Source organism: Mobula hypostoma (genome assembly GCF_963921235.1).
Source record: "Mobula hypostoma chromosome 8 unlocalized genomic scaffold, sMobHyp1.1 SUPER_8_unloc_2, whole genome shotgun sequence".
In the NCBI taxonomy this organism is placed as follows: Eukaryota; Metazoa; Chordata; class Chondrichthyes; order Myliobatiformes; family Myliobatidae; genus Mobula; species Mobula hypostoma.
In genome coordinates, this window is record NW_026948125.1 from 864,502 (window position 1) to 884,994 (window position 20,493).

Below are 20,493 nucleotides of genomic sequence, written 5' to 3' on the forward strand. Positions count from 1 at the left end.
AACTCTGGCTCTCACTCCGCAGACGTCTCAACTTCCTGAGTGTTTCCACAATTTTCCGCATTCCTTCTCTCCTTCTCCCTTTCCCATCCCACACAGCAGCTCCCTTTGCACTCTCTGCAATGTCCAACACAGATCCCTATCCCAATCTCTCCGCAGGACTCCGGACCCTGCTTGTGAAGTGTACAGATAGGGGCAGGGCATTGGATTCTGCCAGGAATGCTGCATCCTGGAGGATCAAGTGGATGGAATTCTGCTGGGACTTCTGAGATTACATGGATATCAAACAGGAATTCTGCTCGGAATGCTCAGATATCAATCGAAAATTCTTCTGGATGGGACCGGATTCTGCAGGTGTTGAGAGGGAATAGATAGGATTTTCAAAGGGAGTGGAAGTATATGGTTAAAGATTCTGCTGGAGTTGGATGAATATCAGTGGCAGGAGAGATAGAACAGCCCTCCAGTGAAAAATGATATCGTATCCGTTAAATAGGGGCCGTGGACAATTCTGATTTGATGGAGACAGACGTGAAAGCACAGAGGAACATCTGGAGAAATTTCTGAAACGCCAGTTCGTTGCTGTTGTTACTGCGTGGTCGGGAATCTTCCGGAGGGAAGGCTTCAAAATCCCTGGCTTTGCCTACTGTTGGCGACTGAGGTTGAGGTCGAATCGTTCGGACAGAGATGGCGCTCGGTGTCGGAGAGCTTTTCGGAGGCTCGAGGTTTTCGGATGACTCAGAGTCGGACTGTGGTCGGCGTGGCAGGGAGAGTTTTTCTTCCTTCTCCCGTCTGCGTGAGATGTGGGACATTTGAGAGACTTTAAACTTTTTACTGTGCTCATGGACTTCTTCATCAAGTTATGGTATTGTCGCACTGTTGTAACTATATGTTATAATTATGTGGTTTTGTCAGTTTTTTCGGTCTTGATCTGTCCTGTGTTTTGTGATATCACACCGGAGGAAATATTGTATCATTTCGTAATGCATGCATTACTAAATGACAATAAAAGAGGACTACGTGTCTTCATAATCTAATATGAGGTAGGAGTTTTTCTAGGATTGTGGGAATATTGGATGGACTCTACTTGGATCATGGGAATATTAGGTGAGAATACAGGTAGGACTGGGAATTTTGGATAGAGATCCTATTGGGATTGCAGGAATATGATATAGACATTCTGATGGGATTGTGGGAATATTGGGTGTGGATTCTTTTGGGAACATGGGAATATCAGATGGGGATTCTGCTGGTAACATAGGGCAGTGGGGTGAGGCAATGATAGGTCTTCAGAGGAAGTTTGATGGCAACATAGCTGGGTTGGAGGGAATGGTGGGAATTGTCTGTGGATGTGGGATTGGAACTTCATTCTCTTCCTTCCCTCCCTCGCAGCCAACAGATGCCAGGATGTGGATGGGGAGTTCAGCCAGATCGATGCCGGGAACGGGATGGTTTTTGGAGTCGATGCCACCAGCTTCGTGTACACACGCGTCGGAGATGCCTGGGTACTATTCCCCGGCAGGCTCCGGCACGTGACGGTGGGACCAGCAGGCGTGTGGGGAGTCGGACAAGACATGGGCATCTACCGGCTGGCGGCTGGTGGCTGGCAGAACGTCACTGGTAAGTGCAGGAATTTCTTCTAGATTTGGGAAACAGACTTTCCAGCCTCAGAGCTCATGTACCACCAGAGAGGATGTGGAGAAATGTGGAGGGGTGGAAGATGTGATGGAGAAAAGGGGGTGTAGGGACTCTAGGAGACAGTGAGGGTTTCAGGCAGTCAGACACAGAAAGGGTGTAGGAAATCACACTCAAAGGGGTCACGAATGGGAGGTGTATGAAGGTTACAGATGGGGGGAGGTGAGGGGTTAGGGGTCTCAGAGATGGAGAAGGTTGTTGGGGTCACAGAGATAGGGAGGGGTGTATAGGGGGTCACAGAGATGGGGAGGGGTGTAGGGGGTCACAGAGATGGGGAGGGGTGTAGGGGGTCACAGAGATGGGGAGGGGTGTAGGGGTCACAGAGAAGGGTAGGGGGAGGAGTGTAGGGGGTCACAGAGACGGAGGGGTATAGAGGTCACAGAGATGGGGAGGGGTGTAGGGGTCACAGATACGGGGAGGGGTGTAGGGGTCACAGAGATGGGGAGGGGTGTAGGGGTCATAGAGATGGGGAGGGGTGTGGGGGGGTCACAGAGACAGGGAGTGGTGTAGGCGGTCACAGAGATGGGGAGGGGTGTAGGGGTCATGGAGACAAGAAGGGGTGTAGGGGTCACAGAGACGGGGTGGTGCAGGTGTTACAGAGGTGGAGGGTTGTTGGGATTACAGCCTCTGGGCTGTAGTGGGTCATGGAGACGGGGAAGGCTGGGGGAAGACTGGGGGTGATATTGGTGTGACTGCACACTGCAAGCTAAGCCTTCTTGTCCCTCCCACAACTACTCCCTCTTCTTTCTCCATTTCTCCTTTCAACTTCCAACCTCCTTTTCCCTCTCTCTCTCCCACTCTTTCTCCCTTCCTCCCTCTCTCCCTCCTGCTTCTTTCATTCCCCATCTCCCTCTTTCATTCCCCCATCTCACTCTCTCTTTCCCTCCCTCCCTCTCTCCCTCCTGCCTCTCTCTCCCTCCTGCCTCTTTCTTTCCCCCATCTCCCTCTCTCTTTCCCTCCCTCCCTCTCTCCCTCCTGCCTCTTTCTTTCCCCCATCTCCCTCTCTCTCTCCCTCCCTCCCTCCCTCCCTCCTGCCTCTTTCTTTCCCCCATCTCCCTCTCTCTTTCCTTCCCTCCCTCCCTCTCTCCCTCCTGCCTCTTTCTTTCCCCCATCTCCCTCTCTCTTTCCCTCCCTCCCTCTCTCCCTCCTGCCTCTTTCTTTCCCCCATCTCCCTCTCTCTCTCCCTCCCTCCCTCCCTCCCTCCCTCTCTCCTCCTGCCTCTTTCTTTCCCCCATCTCCCTCTCTCTCTCCCTCCCTCCCTCCCTCCCTCCTGCCTCTTTCTTTCCCCATCTCCCTCTCTCTCTCCCTCCCTCCCTCCTGCCTCTTTCTTTCCCCCATCTCCCTCTCTCTCTCCCTCCCTCCCTCTCTCCTCCTGCCTCTTTCTTTCCCCCATCTCCCTCTCTCTCTCCCTCCCTCCCTCTCTCCCTCCTGCCTCTTTCTTTCCCCATCTCCCTCTCTCTCTCCCTCCCTCCCTCCCTCCCTCCTGCCTCTTTCTTTCCCCCACCTCCCCCTCTCCCTCTCCCTCTCCCCACCCTGCAGGTGAGCAGTTGCTGCAGTTGGATGCCGGTGGTGTCGGGACCTTGTGGGGTGTGGACCGTTTTGGTTCCACTCACTGCCTGAGGGTGGTTAGGCCGGGCCCAGTGAGCACCGGCGGCAGTCCAGCCTTCAGTATCCAGGGCGGCCAGATGAAGTACCTATCCTGTGGGCCACAGGGTTGCTGGGGCGTCTCTCTGGCCGACGACATCTACCATTGCCACTCAGCCTGTTCCTCCTCCTGCCTCATCACCAGCTGGGAGCAGGTCTCTGGAAAGTTCCAGATGGTTGAGGTGGGCACGGACGGTCAAGTATATGCTGTCAGCATCTCCAACCAACTCTACATGAGGTGAGATGGGAGAGGAAGTGGGGGGGGGAAGAGGGAAATGGAGAGAGGTGGTGGGAGTGGGAGGGGCAGGAACAAAGTTCATCCAGTTGGTGCCCCAGCTGGTCTTGTTTGGTGGTCAATATGGAAACCGCGATTGTGGGGTGCAGGGGCAAGAGAGGATCAGAGAGATGGGGAGAGGTGTAGAAGCTGGAGGGGGGTCACAGAGATGGGAGGGTGTTGGGGCCAGAGGGTTTTACAGAGACGGGGACGGGTCTAGGGGGGAGTCACAGAGATGGGAGGGTTGTAGGGACCAGAGGGTTTTACAGAGACTGGGAGGGGTATAGGGGGGAGTCACAGAGATGGGAGGGTTGTAGGGGCCAGAGGGTTTTACAGAGACTGGGAGGGGTATAGGGGGGAGTCACAGAGATGGGAGGGTTGTAGGGGCCAGAGGGTTTTACAGAGACTGGGAGGGGTATAGGGGGGAATCACAGATATGGGAGGGTTGTAGGGGCCAGAGGGTTTTACAGAGACTGGGAGGGGTATAGGGGGGAATCACAGAGATGGGAGGGTTGTAGGGACCAGAGGGTTTTACAGAGACTGGGACGGGTCTAGGGGGGAGTCACAGAGATGGGAGGGTTGTTGGGGCCAGAGGGTTTTACAGAGACTGGGAGGGGTATAGGGGGGAAGTCACAGAGATGGGAGGGTTGTAGGGGCCAGAGGGTTTTACAGAGACTGGGAGGGGTATAGGGGGGAGTCACAGAGATGGGAGGGTGTTGGGGCCAGAGGGGTTTTACAGAGACTGGGAGGGGTATAGGGGGGAGTCACAGAGATGGGAGGGTGTTGGGGCCAGAGGGTTTTACAGAGACTGGGAGGGGTATAGGGGGGAATCACAGAGATGGGAGGGTGTTGGGGCCAGAGGGTTTTACAGAGACTGGGAGGGGTATAGGGGGGAGTCACAGAGATGGGAGGGTTGTAGGGGCCAGAGGGTTTTACAGAGACTGGGAGGGGTATAGGGGGGAGTCACAGAGATGGGAGGGTTGTAGGGGCCAGAGGGTTTTACAGAGACTGGGAGGGGTATAGGGGGGAGTCACAGAGATGGGAGGGTTGTAGGGGCCAGAGGGTTTTACAGAGACTGGGAGGGGTATAGGGGGAAGTCACAGAGATGGGAGGGTTGTAGGGGCCAGAGGGTTTTACAGAGACTGGGAGGGGTATAGGGGGGAATCACAGAGATGGGAGGGTTGTAGGGGCCAGAGGGTTTTACAGAGACTGGGAGGGGTATAGGGGGGAGTCACAGAGATGGGAGGGTTGTAGGGGCCAGAGGGTTTTACAGAGACTGGGAGGGGTATAGGGGGAAGTCACAGAGATGGGAGGGTTGTAGGGGCCAGAGGGTTTTACAGAGACTGGGAGGGGTATGGGGGGAGTCACAGAGATGGGAGGGTGTTGGGGCCAGAGGGTTTACAGAGACTGGGAGGGGTATAGGGGGATCACAGAGATGGGAGGGTGTTGGGGCCAGAGGGTTTACAGAGACTGGGAGGGGTATAGGGGGGAGTCACAGAGATGGGAGGGTGTTGGGGCCAGAGGGTTTTACAGAGACTGGGAGGGGTATAGGGGGGAGTCACAGAGATGGGAGGGTTGTAGGGGCCAGAGGGTTTTACAGAGACTGGGAGGGGTATAGGGGGGAGTCACAGAGATGGGAGGGTGTTGGGGCCAGAGGGTTTTACAGAGACTGGGAGGGGTATAGGGGGGAGTCACAGAGATGGGAGGGTTGTAGGGGCCAGAGGGTTTTACAGAGACTGGGAGGGGTATAGGGGGGAGTCACAGAGATGGGAGGGTGTTGGGGCCAGAGGGTTTTACAGAGACTGGGAGGGGTATAGGGGGGAGTCACAGAGATGGGAGGGTTGTAGGGGCCAGAGGGTTTTACAGAGACTGGGAGGGGTATAGGGGGGAGTCACAGAGATGGGAGGGTTGTAGGGACCAGAGGGTTTTACAGAGACTGGGAGGGGTATAGGGGGGAGTCACAGAGATGGGAGGGTGTTGGGGCCAGAGGGTTTTACAGACACTGGGAGGGGTATAGGGGGAGTCACAGAGATGGGAGGGTTGTAGGGGCCAGAGGGTTTTACAGAGACTGGGAGGGGTATAGGGGGGAGTCACAGAGATGGGAGGGTGTTGGGGCCAGAGGGTTTTACAGAGACTGGGAGGGGTATAGGGGGGAGTCACAGAGATGGGAGGGTTGTAGGGGCCAGAGGGTTTTACAGAGACTGGGAGGGGTATAGGGGGGAGTCACAGAGATGGGAGGGTGTTGGGGCCAGAGGGTTTTACAGAGACTGGGAGGGGTATAGGGGGGAGTCACAGAGATGGGAGGGTGTTGGGGCCAGAGGGTTTTACAGAGACTGGGAGGGGTATAGGGGGGAGTCACAGAGATGGGAGGGTGTTGGGGCCAGAGGGTTTTACAGAGACTGGGAGGGGTATAGGGGGGAGTCACAGAGATGGGAGGGTGTTGGGGCCAGAGGGTTTTACAGAGACTGGGAGGGGTATAGGGGGGAGTCACAGAGATGGGAGGGTGTTGGGGCCAGAGGGTTTTACAGAGACTGGGAGGGGTATAGGGGGGAGTCACAGAGATGGGAGGGTGTTGGGGCCAGAGGGTTTTACAGAGACTGGGAGGGGTATAGGGGGGAGTCACAGAGATGGGAGGGTTGTAGGGGCCAGAGGGTTTTACAGAGACTGGGAGGGGTATAGGGGGGAGTCACAGAGATGGGAGGGTTGTAGGGGCCAGAGGGTTTTACAGAGACTGGGAGGGGTATAGGGGGGAGTCACAGAGATGGGAGGGTGTTGGGGCCAGAGGGTTTTACAGAGACTGGGAGGGGTATAGGGGGGAGTCACAGAGATGGGAGGGTGTTGGGGCCAGAGGGTTTTACAGAGACTGGGAGGGGTATAGGGGGGAGTCACAGAGATGGGAGGGTTGTTGGGGCCAGAGGGTCACAGAGACTGGGAGGGGTATAGGGGGGAGTCACAGAGATGGGAGGGTTGTAGGGGCCAGAGGGTTTTACAGAGACTGGGAGGGGTATAGGGGGGAGTCACAGAGATGGGAGGGTTGTTGGGGCCAGAGGGTTTTACAGAGACTGGGAGGGGTATAGGGGGGAGTCACAGAGATGGGAGGGTGTTGGGGCCAGAGGGTTTTACAGAGACTGGGAGGGGTATAGGGGGGAGTCACAGAGATGGGAGGGTTGTAGGGGCCAGAGGGTTTTACAGAGACTGGGAGGGGTATAGGGGGGAGTCACAGAGATGGGAGGGTGTTGGGGCCAGAGGGTTTTACAGAGACTGGGAGGGGTATAGGGGGGAGTCACAGAGATGGGAGGGTGTTGGGGCCAGAGGGTTTTACAGAGACTGGGAGGGGTATAGGGGGGAGTCACAGAGATGGGAGGGTGTTGGGGCCAGAGGGTTTTACAGAGACTGGGAGGGGTATAGGGGGGAGTCACAGAGATGGGAGGGTTGTAGGGGCCAGAGGGTCACAGAGACTGGGAGGGGTATAGGGGGGAGTCACAGAGATGGGAGGGTTGTAGGGGCCAGAGGGTTTTACAGAGACTGGGAGGGGTATAGGGGGGAATCACAGAGATGGGAGGGTGTTGGGGCCAGAGGGTTTTACAGAGACTGGGAGGGGTATAGGGGGGAGTCACAGAGATGGGAGGGTGTTGGGGCCAGAGGGTTTCACAGAGACTGGGAGGGGTATAGGGGGGAATCACAGAGATGGGAGGGTTGTTGGGGCCAGAGGGTTTTACAGAGACTGGGAGGGGTATAGGGGGGAGTCACAGAGATGGGAGGGTTGTAGGGGCCAGAGGGTTTTACAGAGACTGGGAGGGGTATAGGGGGGAGTCACAGAGATGGGAGGGTTGTAGGGGCCAGAGGGTTTTACAGAGACTGGGAGGGGTATAGGGGGGAGTCACAGAGATGGGAGGGTGTTGGGGCCAGAGGGTCACAGAGACTGGGAGGGGTATAGGGGGGAGTCACAGAGATGGGAGGGTGTTGGGGCCAGAGGGTCACAGAGACTGGGAGGGGTATAGGGGGGAGTCACAGAGATGGGAGGGTGTTGGGGCCAGAGGGTCACAGAGACTGGGAGGGGTATAGGGGGGAGTCACAGAGATGGGAGGGTGTTGGGGCCAGAGGGTTTTACAGAGACTGGGAGGGGTATAGGGGGGAGTCACAGAGATGGGAGGGTTGTAGGGGCCAGAGGGTTTTACAGAGACTGGGAGGGGTATAGGGGGGAGTCACAGAGATGGGAGGGTGTTGGGGCCAGAGGGTTTCACAGAGACTGGGAGGGGTATAGGGGGGAGTCACAGAGATGGGAGGGTGTTGGGGCCAGAGGGTTTTACAGAGACTGGGAGGGGTATAGGGGGGAGTCACAGAGATGGGAGGGTTGTAGGGGCCAGAGGGTTTTACAGAGACTGGGAGGGGTATAGGGGGGAGTCACAGAGATGGGAGGGTTGTAGGGACCAGAGGGTTTTACAGAGACTGGGAGGGGTATAGGGGGGAGTCACAGAGATGGGAGGGTTGTAGGGGCCAGAGGGTTTTACAGAGACTGGGAGGGGTATAGGGGGGAGTCACAGAGATGGGAGGGTGTTGGGGCCAGAGGGTCACAGAGACTGGGAGGGGTATAGGGGGGAGTCACAGAGATGGGAGGGTTGTAGGGGCCAGAGGGTTTTACAGAGACTGGGAGGGGTATAGGGGGGAGTCACAGAGATGGGAGGGTGTTGGGGCCAGAGGGTTTTACAGAGACTGGGAGGGGTATAGGGGGGAGTCACAGAGATGGGAGGGTGTTGGGGCCAGAGGGTTACAGAGACTGGGAGGGGTATAGGGGGGAGTCACAGAGATGGGAGGGTGTTGGGGCCAGAGGGTTTTACAGAGACTGGGAGGGGTATAGGGGGGAGTCACAGAGATGGGAGGGTGTGGGGCAGAGGGTGTGGGGGCCAGAGGGTTGGGGCCAGGGGTCACAGAGACTGGGAGGGGTATAGGGGGGAGTCACAGAGATGGGAGGGTGTTGGGGCCAGAGGGTTTACAGAGACTGGGAGGGGTATAGGGGGGAGTCACAGAGATGGGAGGGTGTTGGGGCCAGAGGGTTTTACAGAGACTGGGAGGGGTATAGGGGGGAGTCACAGAGATGGGAGGGTGTTGGGGCCAGAGGGTTTTACAGAGACTGGGAGGGGTATAGGGGGGAGTCACAGAGATGGGAGGGTGTTGGGGCCAGAGGGTTTTACAGAGACTGGGAGGGGTATAGGGGGGAGTCACAGAGATGGGAGGGTGTAGGGGCCAGAGGGTTTTACAGAGACTGGGAGGGGTATAGGGGGGAGTCACAGAGATGGGAGGGTGTTGGGGCCAGAGGGTTTTACAGAGACTGGGACGGGTATAGGGGGGAGTCACAGAGATGGGAGGGTGTTGGGGCCAGAGGGTTTTACAGAGACTGGGAGGGGTATAGGGGGGAGTCACAGAGATGGGAGGGTGTTGGGGCCAGAGGGTTTTACAGAGACTGGGAGGGGTATAGGGGGGAGTCACAGAGATGGGAGGGTGTTGGGGCCAGAGGGTTTTACAGAGACTGGGAGGGGTATAGGGGGGAGTCACAGAGATGGGAGGGTTGTAGGGGCCAGAGGGTTTTACAGAGACTGGGAGGGGTATAGGGGGGAGTCACAGAGATGGGAGGGTGTTGGGGCCAGAGGGTTTTACAGAGACTGGGAGGGGTATAGGGGGGAGTCACAGAGATGGGAGGGTTGTTGGGGCCAGAGGGTTTTACAGAGACTGGGAGGGGTATAGGGGGGAGTCACAGAGATGGGAGGGTGTTGGGGCCAGAGGGTTTTACAGAGACTGGGAGGGGTATAGGGGGGAGTCACAGAGATGGGAGGGTGTTGGGGCCAGAGGGTTTTACAGAGACTGGGAGGGGTATAGGGGGGAGTCACAGAGATGGGAGGGTGTTGGGGCCAGAGGGTTTTACAGAGACTGGGAGGGGTATAGGGGGGAGTCACAGAGATGGGAGGGTTGTAGGGGCCAGAGGGTTTTACAGAGACTGGGAGGGGTATAGGGGGGAGTCACAGAGATGGGAGGGTGTTGGGGCCAGAGGGTTTTACAGAGACTGGGAGGGGTATAGGGGGGAGTCACAGAGATGGGAGGGTTGTTGGGGCCAGAGGGTTTTACAGAGACTGGGAGGGGTATAGGGGGGAGTCACAGAGATGGGAGGGTTGTAGGGGCCAGAGGGTCACAGAGACTGGGAGGGGTATAGGGGGGAGTCACAGAGATGGGAGGGTGTTGTTGGGGCCAGAGGGTTTTACAGAGACTGGGAGGGGTATAGGGGGGAGTCACAGAGATGGGAGGGTGTTGGGGCCAGAGGGTCACAGAGACTGGGAGGGGTATAGGGGGGAGTCACAGAGATGGGAGGGTTGTAGGGGCCAGAGGGTTTTACAGAGACTGGGAGGGGTATAGGGGGGAGTCACAGAGATGGGAGGGTTGTTGGGGCCAGAGGGTTTTACAGAGACTGGGAGGGGTATAGGGGGGAGTCACAGAGATGGGAGGGTTGTGGGGCCAGAGGGTTTACAGAGACTGGGAGGGGTATAGGGGGGAGTCACAGAGATGGGAGGGTGTATGGGAGCCAGAGGGTTTTACAGAGACTGGGGGAGAGAGATGGGAGGGTGTGGGGCCAGAGGGTCAGAGATGGGAGGGGGGAGTCACAGAGATGGGAGGGTGTTGGGGCCAGAGGGTTTTACAGAGACTGGGAGGGGTATAGGGGGGAGTCACAGAGATGGGAGGGTTGTTGGGGCCAGAGGGTTTTACAGAGACTGGGAGGGGTATAGGGGGGAGTCACAGAGATGGGAGGGTGTTGGGGCCAGAGGGTTTTACAGAGACTGGGAGGGGTATAGGGGGGAGTCACAGAGATGGGAGGGTTGTCGGGGCCAGAGGGTTTTTCAGAGACTGGGAGGGGTATAGGGGGGAGTCACAGAGATGGGAGGGTGTAGGGGCCAGAGGGTTTTACAGAGACTGGGAGGGGTATAGGGGGGAGTCACAGAGATGGGAGGGTTGTAGGGGCCAGAGGGTTTTACAGAGACTGGGAGGGGTATAGGGGGGAGTCACAGAGATGGGAGGGTGTTGGGGCCAGAGGGTTTTACAGAGACTGGGAGGGGTATAGGGGGGAGTCACAGAGATGGGAGGGTTGTAGGGGCCAGAGGGTTTTACAGAGACTGGGAGGGGTATAGGGGGGAGTCACAGAGATGGGAGGGTTGTTGGGGCCAGAGGGTTTTACAGAGACTGGGAGGGGTATAGGGGGGAGTCACAGAGATGGGAGGGTTGTAGGGGCCAGAGGGTTTTACAGAGACTGGGAGGGGTATAGGGGGGAGTCACAGAGATGGGAGGGTTGTTGGGGCCAGAGGGTTTTACAGAGACTGGGAGGGGTATAGGGGGGAGTCACAGAGATGGGAGGGTTGTAGGGGCCAGAGGGTTTTACAGAGACTGGGAGGGGTATAGGGGGGAGTCACAGAGATGGGAGGGTTGTAGGGGCCAGAGGGTTTTACAGAGACTGGGAGGGGTATAGGGGGGAGTCACAGAGATGGGAGGGTGTTGGGGCCAGAGGGTTTTACAGAGACTGGGAGGGGAATAGGGGGGAGTCACAGAGATGGGAGGGTTGTAGGGGCCAGAGGGTTTTACAGAGACTGGGAGGGGTATAGGGGGGAGTCACAGAGATGGGAGGGTTGTAGGGGCCAGAGGGTTTTACAGAGACTGGGAGGGGTATAGGGGGGAGTCACAGAGATGGGAGGGTGTTGGGGCCAGAGGGTTTTACAGAGACTGGGAGGGGTATAGGGGGGAGTCACAGAGATGGGAGGGTTGTAGGGGCCAGAGGGTTTTACAGAGACTGGGAGGGGTATAGGGGGGAGTCACAGAGATGGGAGGGTGTTGGGGCCAGAGGGTTTTACAGAGACTGGGAGGGGTATAGGGGGGAGTCACAGAGATGGGAGGGTTGTAGGGGCCAGAGGGTTTTACAGAGACTGGGAGGGGTATAGGGGGGAGTCACAGAGATGGGAGGGTTGTAGGGGCCAGAGGGTTTTAAGAGATGGGAGGGGGATCAAGAGATGGGAGAGAGGGTTTCAGAGTTTTACAGAGACTGGGAGGGGTATCGGGGGGAGTCACAGAGATGGGAGGGTTGTAGGGGCCAGAGGGTTTTACAGAGACTGGGAGGGGTATAGGGGGGAGTCACAGAGATGGGAGGGTTGTAGGGGCCAGAGGGTTTTACAGTGACTGGGACGGGTATAGGGGGGAGTCACAGAGATGGGAGGGTTGTAGGGGCCAGAGGGTTTTACAGAGACTGGGAGGGGTATAGGGGGGAGTCACAGAGATGGGAGGGTTGTTGGGGCCAGAGGGTTTTACAGAGACTGGGAGGGGTATAGGGGGGAGTCACAGAGATGGGAGGGTGTTGGGGCCAGAGGGTTTTACAGTGACTGGGAGGGGTATAGGGGGGAGTCACAGAGATGGGAGGGTTGTAGGGGCCAGAGGGTCACAGAGACTGGGAGGGGTATAGGGGGGAGTCACAGAGATGGGAGGGTGTTGGGGCCAGAGGGTTTTACAGAGACTGGGAGGGGTATAGGGGGGAGTCACAGAGATGGGAGGGTTGAAGGGGCCAGAGGGTTTTACAGAGACTGGGAGGGGTATAGGGGGGAGTCACAGAGATGGGAGGGTGTAGGGGCCAGAGGGTTTTACAGAGACTGGGAGGGGTATAGGGGGGAATCACAGAGATGGGAGGGTGTTGGGGCCAGAGGGTTTTACAGAGACTGGGAGGGGTATAGGGGGGAGTCACAGAGATGGGAGGGTTGTTTGGCCAGAGGGTCATAGAGACTGGGACGGGTATAGGGGGGAGTCACAGAGATGGGAGGGTTGTAGGGGCCAGAGGGTTTTACAGTGACTGGGACGGGTATAGGGGGGAGTCACAGAGATGGGAGGGTGTTGGGGCCAGAGGGTCTTAGAGACTGGGAGGGGTATAGGGGGGAGTCACAGAGATGGGAGGGTTGTAGGGACCAGAGGGTTTTACAGAGACTGGGAGGGGTATAGGGGGGAGCCACAGAGATGGGAGGGTGTTGGGGCCAGAGGGGTTTACAGAGACTGGGAGGGGTATAGGGGGGAGTCACAGAGATGGGAGGGTGTTGGGGCCAGAGGGTCATAGAGACTGGGAGGGGTATAGGGGGGAGTCACAGAGATGGGAGGGTTGTAGGGGCCAGAGGGTTTTACAGAGACTGGGAGGGGTATAGGGGGGAGTCACAGAGATGGGAGGGTGTTGGGGCCAGAGGGTTTTACAGAGACTGGGAGGGGTATAGGGGGGAGTCACAGAGATGGGAGGGTGTTGGGGCCAGAGGGTCTTAGAGACTGGGAGGGGTATAGGGGGGAGTCACAGAGATGGGAGGGTTGTAGGGACCAGAGGGTTTTACAGAGACTGGGAGGGGTATAGGGGGGAGCCACAGAGATGGGAGGGTGTTGGGGCCAGAGGGGTTTACAGAGACTGGGAGGGGTATAGGGGGGAGTCACAGAGATGGGAGGGTGTTGGGGCCAGAGGGTCATAGAGACTGGGAGGGGTATAGGGGGGAGTCACAGAGATGGGAGGGTGTTGGGGCCAGAGGGTCACAGAGACTGGGAGGGGTATAGGGGGGAGTCACAGAGATGGGAGGGTTGTAGGGGCCAGAGGGTTTTACAGAGACTGGGAGGGGTATGGGGGTAGTCACAGAGATGGGAGGGTGTTGGGGCCAGAGGGTTTTACAGAGACTGGGAGGGGTATAGGGGGGAGTCACAGAGATGGGAGGGTTGTAGGGGCCAGAGGGTTTTACAGAGACTGGGAGGGGTATAGGGGGGAGTCACAGAGATGGGAGGGTTTGGGGCCAGAGGGGTTTACAGAGACTGGGAGGGGTTTTGGGGGGAGTCACAGAGATGGGAAGGTGTTGGGGCCAGAGGGTCTTAGAGACTGGGAGGGGTATAGGGGGGAATCACAGAGATGGGAAGGTGTTGGGGCCAAAGGGGTTTACAGAGACTGGGAGGGGTATAGGGGGGAGTCACAGAGATGGGAGGGTGTTGGGGCCAGAGGGTCTTAGAGACTGGGACGAGTATAGGGGGGAATCACAGAGATGGGAAGGTGTTGGGGCCAAAGGGGTTTACAGAGACTGGGAGGGGTATAGGGGGGAATCACAGAGATGGGAAGGTGTTGGGTCCAGAGGGTTTTACAGAGACTGGGAGGTGTGTAGGTGCCAGAATGGATGGGATGTTTGATATAGTACCTGACTACTTGCCCCATTTCTCTCTCTCAGGAGCGGTATCACCCCAGAAAGACCAACTGGCCGGGGTTGGACCAACATCCAGATCGGGAACCTTCTCTTCAGGCACGTGACATGGGACCTGGGGCACCTCTGGCTACTGACAGACAATGGCCGGGTTGTCCATTGCACCGGCACTGACATCAGCTGAGAGAAGTCCTGCCCCATGCAGGACATCTGAGACCTCCATCCTGACAAGTTCCAGTTTCAAGTTTAATTTTCATTCAGCCAAACACACGAATACAGCTGAACCAAAGAGCCAATGTGAAATACACAGAACCAACAGTCACGCACAGCACATCCCACACCTATAACTATGAGAACGGAACAAATACTATCACTGTATACATAAATACAATCACTATATCTATAAATACAATCACTATACATAAATACAATCACTATATCTATAAATACAATCACTATATATAAATATAGGCATCCGTTAGTCTCATAAGACCATGGATTTGTGCCTTGGAAGGTTTCCAGGCTGGTTTGTATGGAAGACTGACAGTTGCCCATGCTGCAAGTCTCCCCTCTCCACGCCACCGTTGTCCAAGGGAAGGGCACCAGGGCCGATACAACTTATATTAGATTATGAGGACACTCAGTCCTCGTTTATTGTCATTCAGTAATGCATGCATTAAAAAAGGATACAATGTTCCTCCGGTATGATATCACAGAAACACAAGACAGACCAAGACTAAAACTGACAAAAACCACATAATTATAAGATATAGTTACAACAGTGCAAAGCAATACCGTAATTTGATAAGAGCAGACCATGGGCACGGTAAAAAAAAGTCTCAAAGTCCAGATAGCCCCAACATCTCACGCAGATGGTAGAAGGAAGAAATGCTCTCTGCCACGAGCTTCCAGCACTGCAAACTTGCCAATGCAGCATTCTGGAAGCACCCGACCACAGTACAACTCTGAGTCCATCCAAAAACTTCGAGCCTTCGACCAGCCCTCTGACACCGAACACTGAGCACCATCTCTGCTGAGTGCTTCGACCCCGGCCCCGGCCGCCAAGCAACAAGCAAAGCCAAGGACTCGGGGCCTTCTCCTCCAGAGATTCTGGACCACACAGTAGCAACAGCAGCGAAGCAGGCATTTCAGAAGTTTTACCAGATGTTCCTCCATGCTCTCACGTCTGTCTCCATCAAGTCAGAATTATGCATGGCCTCCTACTTGACAGATTACAAACATTCATCATCGGAGAGGCCGCGCGCTGCGTTGCACTGCCATCTTCTCCTCCTCCCTTGGCACTGGTGTCGTCACAGAGCAATGTGTGGTTAAGTGCCTTGCTCAAGGACACAACACACTGCCTCAGCTGAGGCTCAAGCTCAGGCACCCATAGGACCATAGAACATTACAGCACAGAAACAGGCCTTTTGGCCCTTCTCGGCTGTGCCAAACTATTTTTCTGCCTAGTCCCACTGACCTGCACCTGGACCATATCCCTCCATACACCTCTCATCCATGTACCTGTCCAGATTTTTCTTAAATGTTAAAAGTGAGCCCACATTTACCACTTCATCTGGCAGCCATTCCACACTCCCACCACTCTCTGTGTGAAGAAGCCCCCACTAATGTTCCCTTTAAACTTTTCCCCCTTCATCCTTAACCCATGTCCTCTGGTTTTTTTCTCTCCTTGCCTCAGTGGAAAAAGCCTGCTTGCATTCACTCAATCTATACCCATCATAATTTTATATACCTCTATCAAATCTCCCCTCATTCTTCTACGCTCCAGGGAATAAAATCCTAACCTATTCAACCTTTCTCTGTAATTGAGTTTCTCAAGTCCTGGCAACATCTTTGTAAATCTTCTCTGCACTCTTTCAACCTTATTAATATACTTCTTATAATTTGGTGACCAAAACTGCACACAATACTCCAGATTCGGCCTCACCAATGCCTTATACAACCTCACCATAACATTCCAACTTTTATTCTCAATACTTTGATTTATAAAGGCCAATGTACCAAAAGCTCTCTTTACGACCCTATCTACCTGTGACGCCACTTTTAGGGAATTTTGTATCTGTATTCCCAGATCCCTCTGTTCTACTGCACTCCTCAGTACCTTACCATTTACCCTATTTATTCTACCTTGGTTTGTCCTTCCAACATGCAATACCTCACACTTGTCTGTATTAAACTCCATCTGCCATTTTTCAGCCCATTTTTCCAGCTGGTCCAAATCCCTCTGCAAGCTTTGAAAACCTTCCTCACTGTCCACTACAAATTTGCTGATCCAATTTACCACATTATCATCCAGATCATTGATATAGATGACAAAGAACAATGGACCCAGCACTGATCCCTGTGGCACACCACTAGTCACAGGCCTCCACTCAGAGAAGCAATCCTCCACTACCACTCTCTGGCTTCTTCCATTTACTATCCAATTTACCACCTCTCCACGTACACCTAGCGACTGAATCTTCCTAACTAACCTCCCATGCGGGACCTTGTCAAAAGCCTTACTGAAGTCCATGTAGACAACATCCACTGCCTTCCCTTCATCCACTTTCCTGGTAACCTCCTCGAAAAACTCTAATAGATTAGTTAAACATGACCTACCACGCACAAAGCTATGTTGGCTCTCCCTAATAAATCCCTGTCTATCCAAATTCTTGTAGATCCTATCCTTTAGTACTCCTTCCATTAATTTACCTACTACCGACGTCAAAGTTATCGGCCTATAATTTCCCGGATTACTTTCAGAGCCTTTTTAAACTGCAGAACAACATTAGCTATCCTCCAATCCTCCAGCACCTCACCCATAGATACTGACATTTTAATTATATCTGCCAGGGCCCCTGCAATTTCAACGCTAGTCTCCTTCAAGGTCCGAGGGAATACCATGTTAGGTTCTGGGGATTTATCTACCCTGATTTGCCTCAAGATAGCAAGCACCTCCTCCTCCTCAATCTGTATAGGTTCCATGATCTCACTACTTGTTTGCCTTATTTCCATTGACTCCATGGGCCAGTTGCCTTAGTAAAGACAGATGCAAAACAAATATTTAAGATCTCCCCCATTTCTTTTGGTTCCATACATAGCTGACCACTCTGATTTTCAAGAGGACCAATTTTATCCCTTACTATCCTTTTGCTCTTAATATACCTGTGGAAGCTCTTTGGATTATCCTTCACCTTGACTGCCAAAGCAACCTCATGTCTTCTTTTAGCCCTCCTGATTTCTTTCTTAAGTATTTTTTTGCACTTTTTATACTCCTCAAGCACCTTATTTGCTCCGTTTCCTATATGTGTCATACATCTCTCTCTTCCTCTTTATCAGAGTTGCAATATCCCTTGAGAACCAAGGTTCCTTATTCTTATTCACTTTGCCTTTAATCCTGACAGGAACATACAAACTCTGCACTCTCAAGATTTCTCCTTTGAAGGCCTCCCACTTACCAATCACATCTTTGCCAGAGAACAACCTGTCCCAATCCACGCTTTTTAGATCCTTTCTCCTTTCTTCAAATTTGGCATTTTCCAGTTTAGAACCTCAACCCGAGGACCAGATCTATCTTTATCCAAGATCAAGTTGAAACTAATGGTGTTATGATCACTGGAACCAAAGTGTTCCTCTACATACACTTCCGTCACCTGTCCTAACTCATTTCCTAATAGGAGATCTAATATTGCATCCTCTCTAGTTGGTACCTCTATGTATGGATTTAGAAAACTTTCCTGAACACACTTTACAAACTCTAACCCGTCTAGACCTTTAACAATATGGGAGTCCCAATCAATATGTGGAAAATTAAAATCCCCTACTATCACAACTTTATGTTTCCTGCAGTTGTCTGCTATCTCTCTGCAGATTTGCTCCTCCAATTCTCGCTGACTACAATACAACCCCATTAATATGGTCATACCTTTCCTGTTTCTCAGCTCCACCCATATGGCCTCGGTAGACAAGCCCCCTAATCTGTCCTGCCTGAGCGTTGCTGTAATATTTTCCCTAACAAGCAATGCTACTCCCCCACCTTTCATTCCTCTGCCTCGATCACATCTGAAACATCGGAACCCTGGAACATTAAGCTGCCAGTCCTGCCCCTCCTGTAGCCAAGTTTTACTAATGGCTATAATGTCATAATTCCATGTATCAATCCACTCCCTCAACTTGTCTGCCTTCCCCACAATACTCCTTGCATTGAAATAGACACACCTCAGAAGGTTACTACCACCACACACAACTCTTCTATTTGTGACTTTACATGAACTTTTAACATTTATTTTCACCCCCATTCCACTATCTGCTCTGGCATTCTGGTTCACCTCCCCCTGCAATTCTAATTTAGACCCTCCCCAATAGCACTAACAAACCTCCCTGAAAGGATATTGGTCCCCCTGCAGTTCAAGTGTAACCTGTCTCTCTTGTACAGGTCCCACCTGCCCCAGAAGAGGTCCCAATGACCCTGAAATCTGAAATCTTGCCCCCTACACCAGTTCCTCAGCCACTTGTTCCCCCTCCAGAGCATCCTATTCCTACCCTCACTGGCACGTAGCACAGGTAGCAATCCTGAGATTACCACCCTCGAGCTCCTGCTTTTTAACTTCCTACCAAGCTCTCTATACTCACTCTCCAGGACCTCCTCACTCTTTCTTCCTACATCATTGGTACCAATGTGCACCACGACATCTGGCTGATCACCCTCCCACTTCAGAATGTTGTGCACGTGATCAGAGACATCCCTGACCTTGGCACCCGGGAGGCAACAAACCATCCTGGGAGTCTCTGTCACAACCACAGAACCTCCTTTCTGTACCTCTAACTATCGAGTCCCCTATCACTACCGCTCTCCTCTTTTTCCACCCTCCCTTCTGCACTGCAGAACCAGACTCAGTGCCAGAGATCTGGCTGCTGCAGCTTGCCCCAGGTAAGTTATCCCCCCCAACAGTATCCAATGCGGTATACTTGTTGTTGAGGGGAATGGCCACAGGGGAACCCTGCTCTGCCTGCCCTTTCCTCTTCCCTCGCCTGACAGTGACCCAATTTCCTGTGATCTGCTCCTTTGGCGTAACTACCTCCCTGTAGCTACTATCTATAATCTTCTCATTCTCCTGAATGATCCGCAGGTCATCCAGCTCCTGCTCCAGTTCCCTAACGCGGTTTGTTAGGAGCTGCAGCCGGATGCACTTCTTGCAGGTGTCGTTGTCAGGTCTCCCTGACTTCCCACATCCTGCCTGGCATTCTCTCTACTCTAAACAAACAAAACAAAACTTACTGGAACCTACGCTGGCCTCTGCCTGTTCACGCTGAAGCCTGTTGAGCCAAAGCCGTCCCACTCTGCTCCCTCTCACTCCGCTGCCCGCTGTATATGGTGGTCTTTTTTAAACCTTTGGCACTCTACGTCATGCGCCTGCGCAGTCCAGCCTCTTTTCCCCAAGCAGTGTAAAAAAAAGACTTTTCTCCGAGATTCCTCACTCCTTCACTCTTGGCCTCTTGCTCCGATTTAAAAATGAATGGGATCAGGTTTATTACAACTGAATTATATGATGTGAATTAGTTGTATTTACATATAAATATAATCACCATATGTATAAATAATTTCTTCGATGTTGAACTTCTTCCAATGTGTGGGCTAGCTGGCTAACTGGAAGTTATCTGTGCATTCTCCGTGAGATTGTAGTCTGCATAAGGATTTTTGGGCTCTTTGTTTCTGTGAGTGTTTCACCATGTTCATTGTCCATTTTCTTTCCTCCGTCTTTCTCCTTCATTCTCAAAACCCTTATTTCCTGTGCTCTCTGTCGAAAAACTGGCTATCCATTCTTTCCCCGCAATCTTATTAGCTGAAATGTTAACAAGACAACCCCTACTGGCTAATTCAACAAACCTAACTTAATCAACTAAATCTTTAATTTAAACATCAAAATGAAGTACCTGATTGTACAATGTAATGAGAAGAGCACCTACTGCATTTGGAGAAAATAAACTGCATTAATAAACTAACACAAACACGTGCTGACGAAGGGTCTCGGCCCGAAACGTCGACTGTGCTTCTTCCTATGGATGCTGTTTGGCCTGCTGTGTTCCACCAGCATTTTGTGTGTGTTGCTTAATAAAATAACACATGGTCTACAGTATAGGAAGCACGTCATTAGGATGTGGATGCAAACCAGAGCACCCAGATGAATAGGATCAGGTTTGTTACAACTGAATTATATGAAGTGAATTTTTTTTTACAACAGTAAAGGACACATAATTATTATAAAAATATGATGAGATGGTGTTCATGGGTTCATTGTCCATTCAGAAATCTGATGATGGAGGGGAAGAAGCTGTTCCTGGAATGTTCAGTGTGTGTCTTCAGGCTCCTGTACCTCCTCCCTGATGGTAACAATGAGAAGAGGAGGGCGGAGGTTCTTCATGAGGGAGGCAGCTTTCCTGAGTCATCTCCTATTGAAGATATCCTTGATGGTCGAGCTGGCTAAGTCAACAACCCACTATGCAGTGAACCCTCGATACCAGATGGTTAGAATGCTGTGGCAACTTGCGAGAGCTTTGCTGACATACCAGATCTCCCTCAACTACTCATGAGTTGCAGCCACTACAGACAAACTCCACACAGACTGTGACGGAGGTGGGGATTGAACCCATGTCTCT

General features: G+C 53.4%; 1 protein-coding gene across 1 annotated transcript; it reads left to right on the forward strand.

The window, feature by feature from the left end:
• The first annotated feature begins 272 nt into the window (after window positions 1–272).
• Window positions 273–14,020, forward strand: LOC134341174 (fish-egg lectin-like). The gene is made up of 4 exons (XM_063038975.1): window positions 273–351; window positions 1,387–1,614; window positions 3,229–3,571; window positions 13,864–14,020. Exons 1-4 carry the CDS (start codon window positions 273–275, stop codon window positions 14,018–14,020), a joined length of 807 nt encoding a protein of 268 aa, XP_062895045.1.
• The last annotated feature ends 6,473 nt before the right edge of the window (window positions 14,021–20,493 follow it).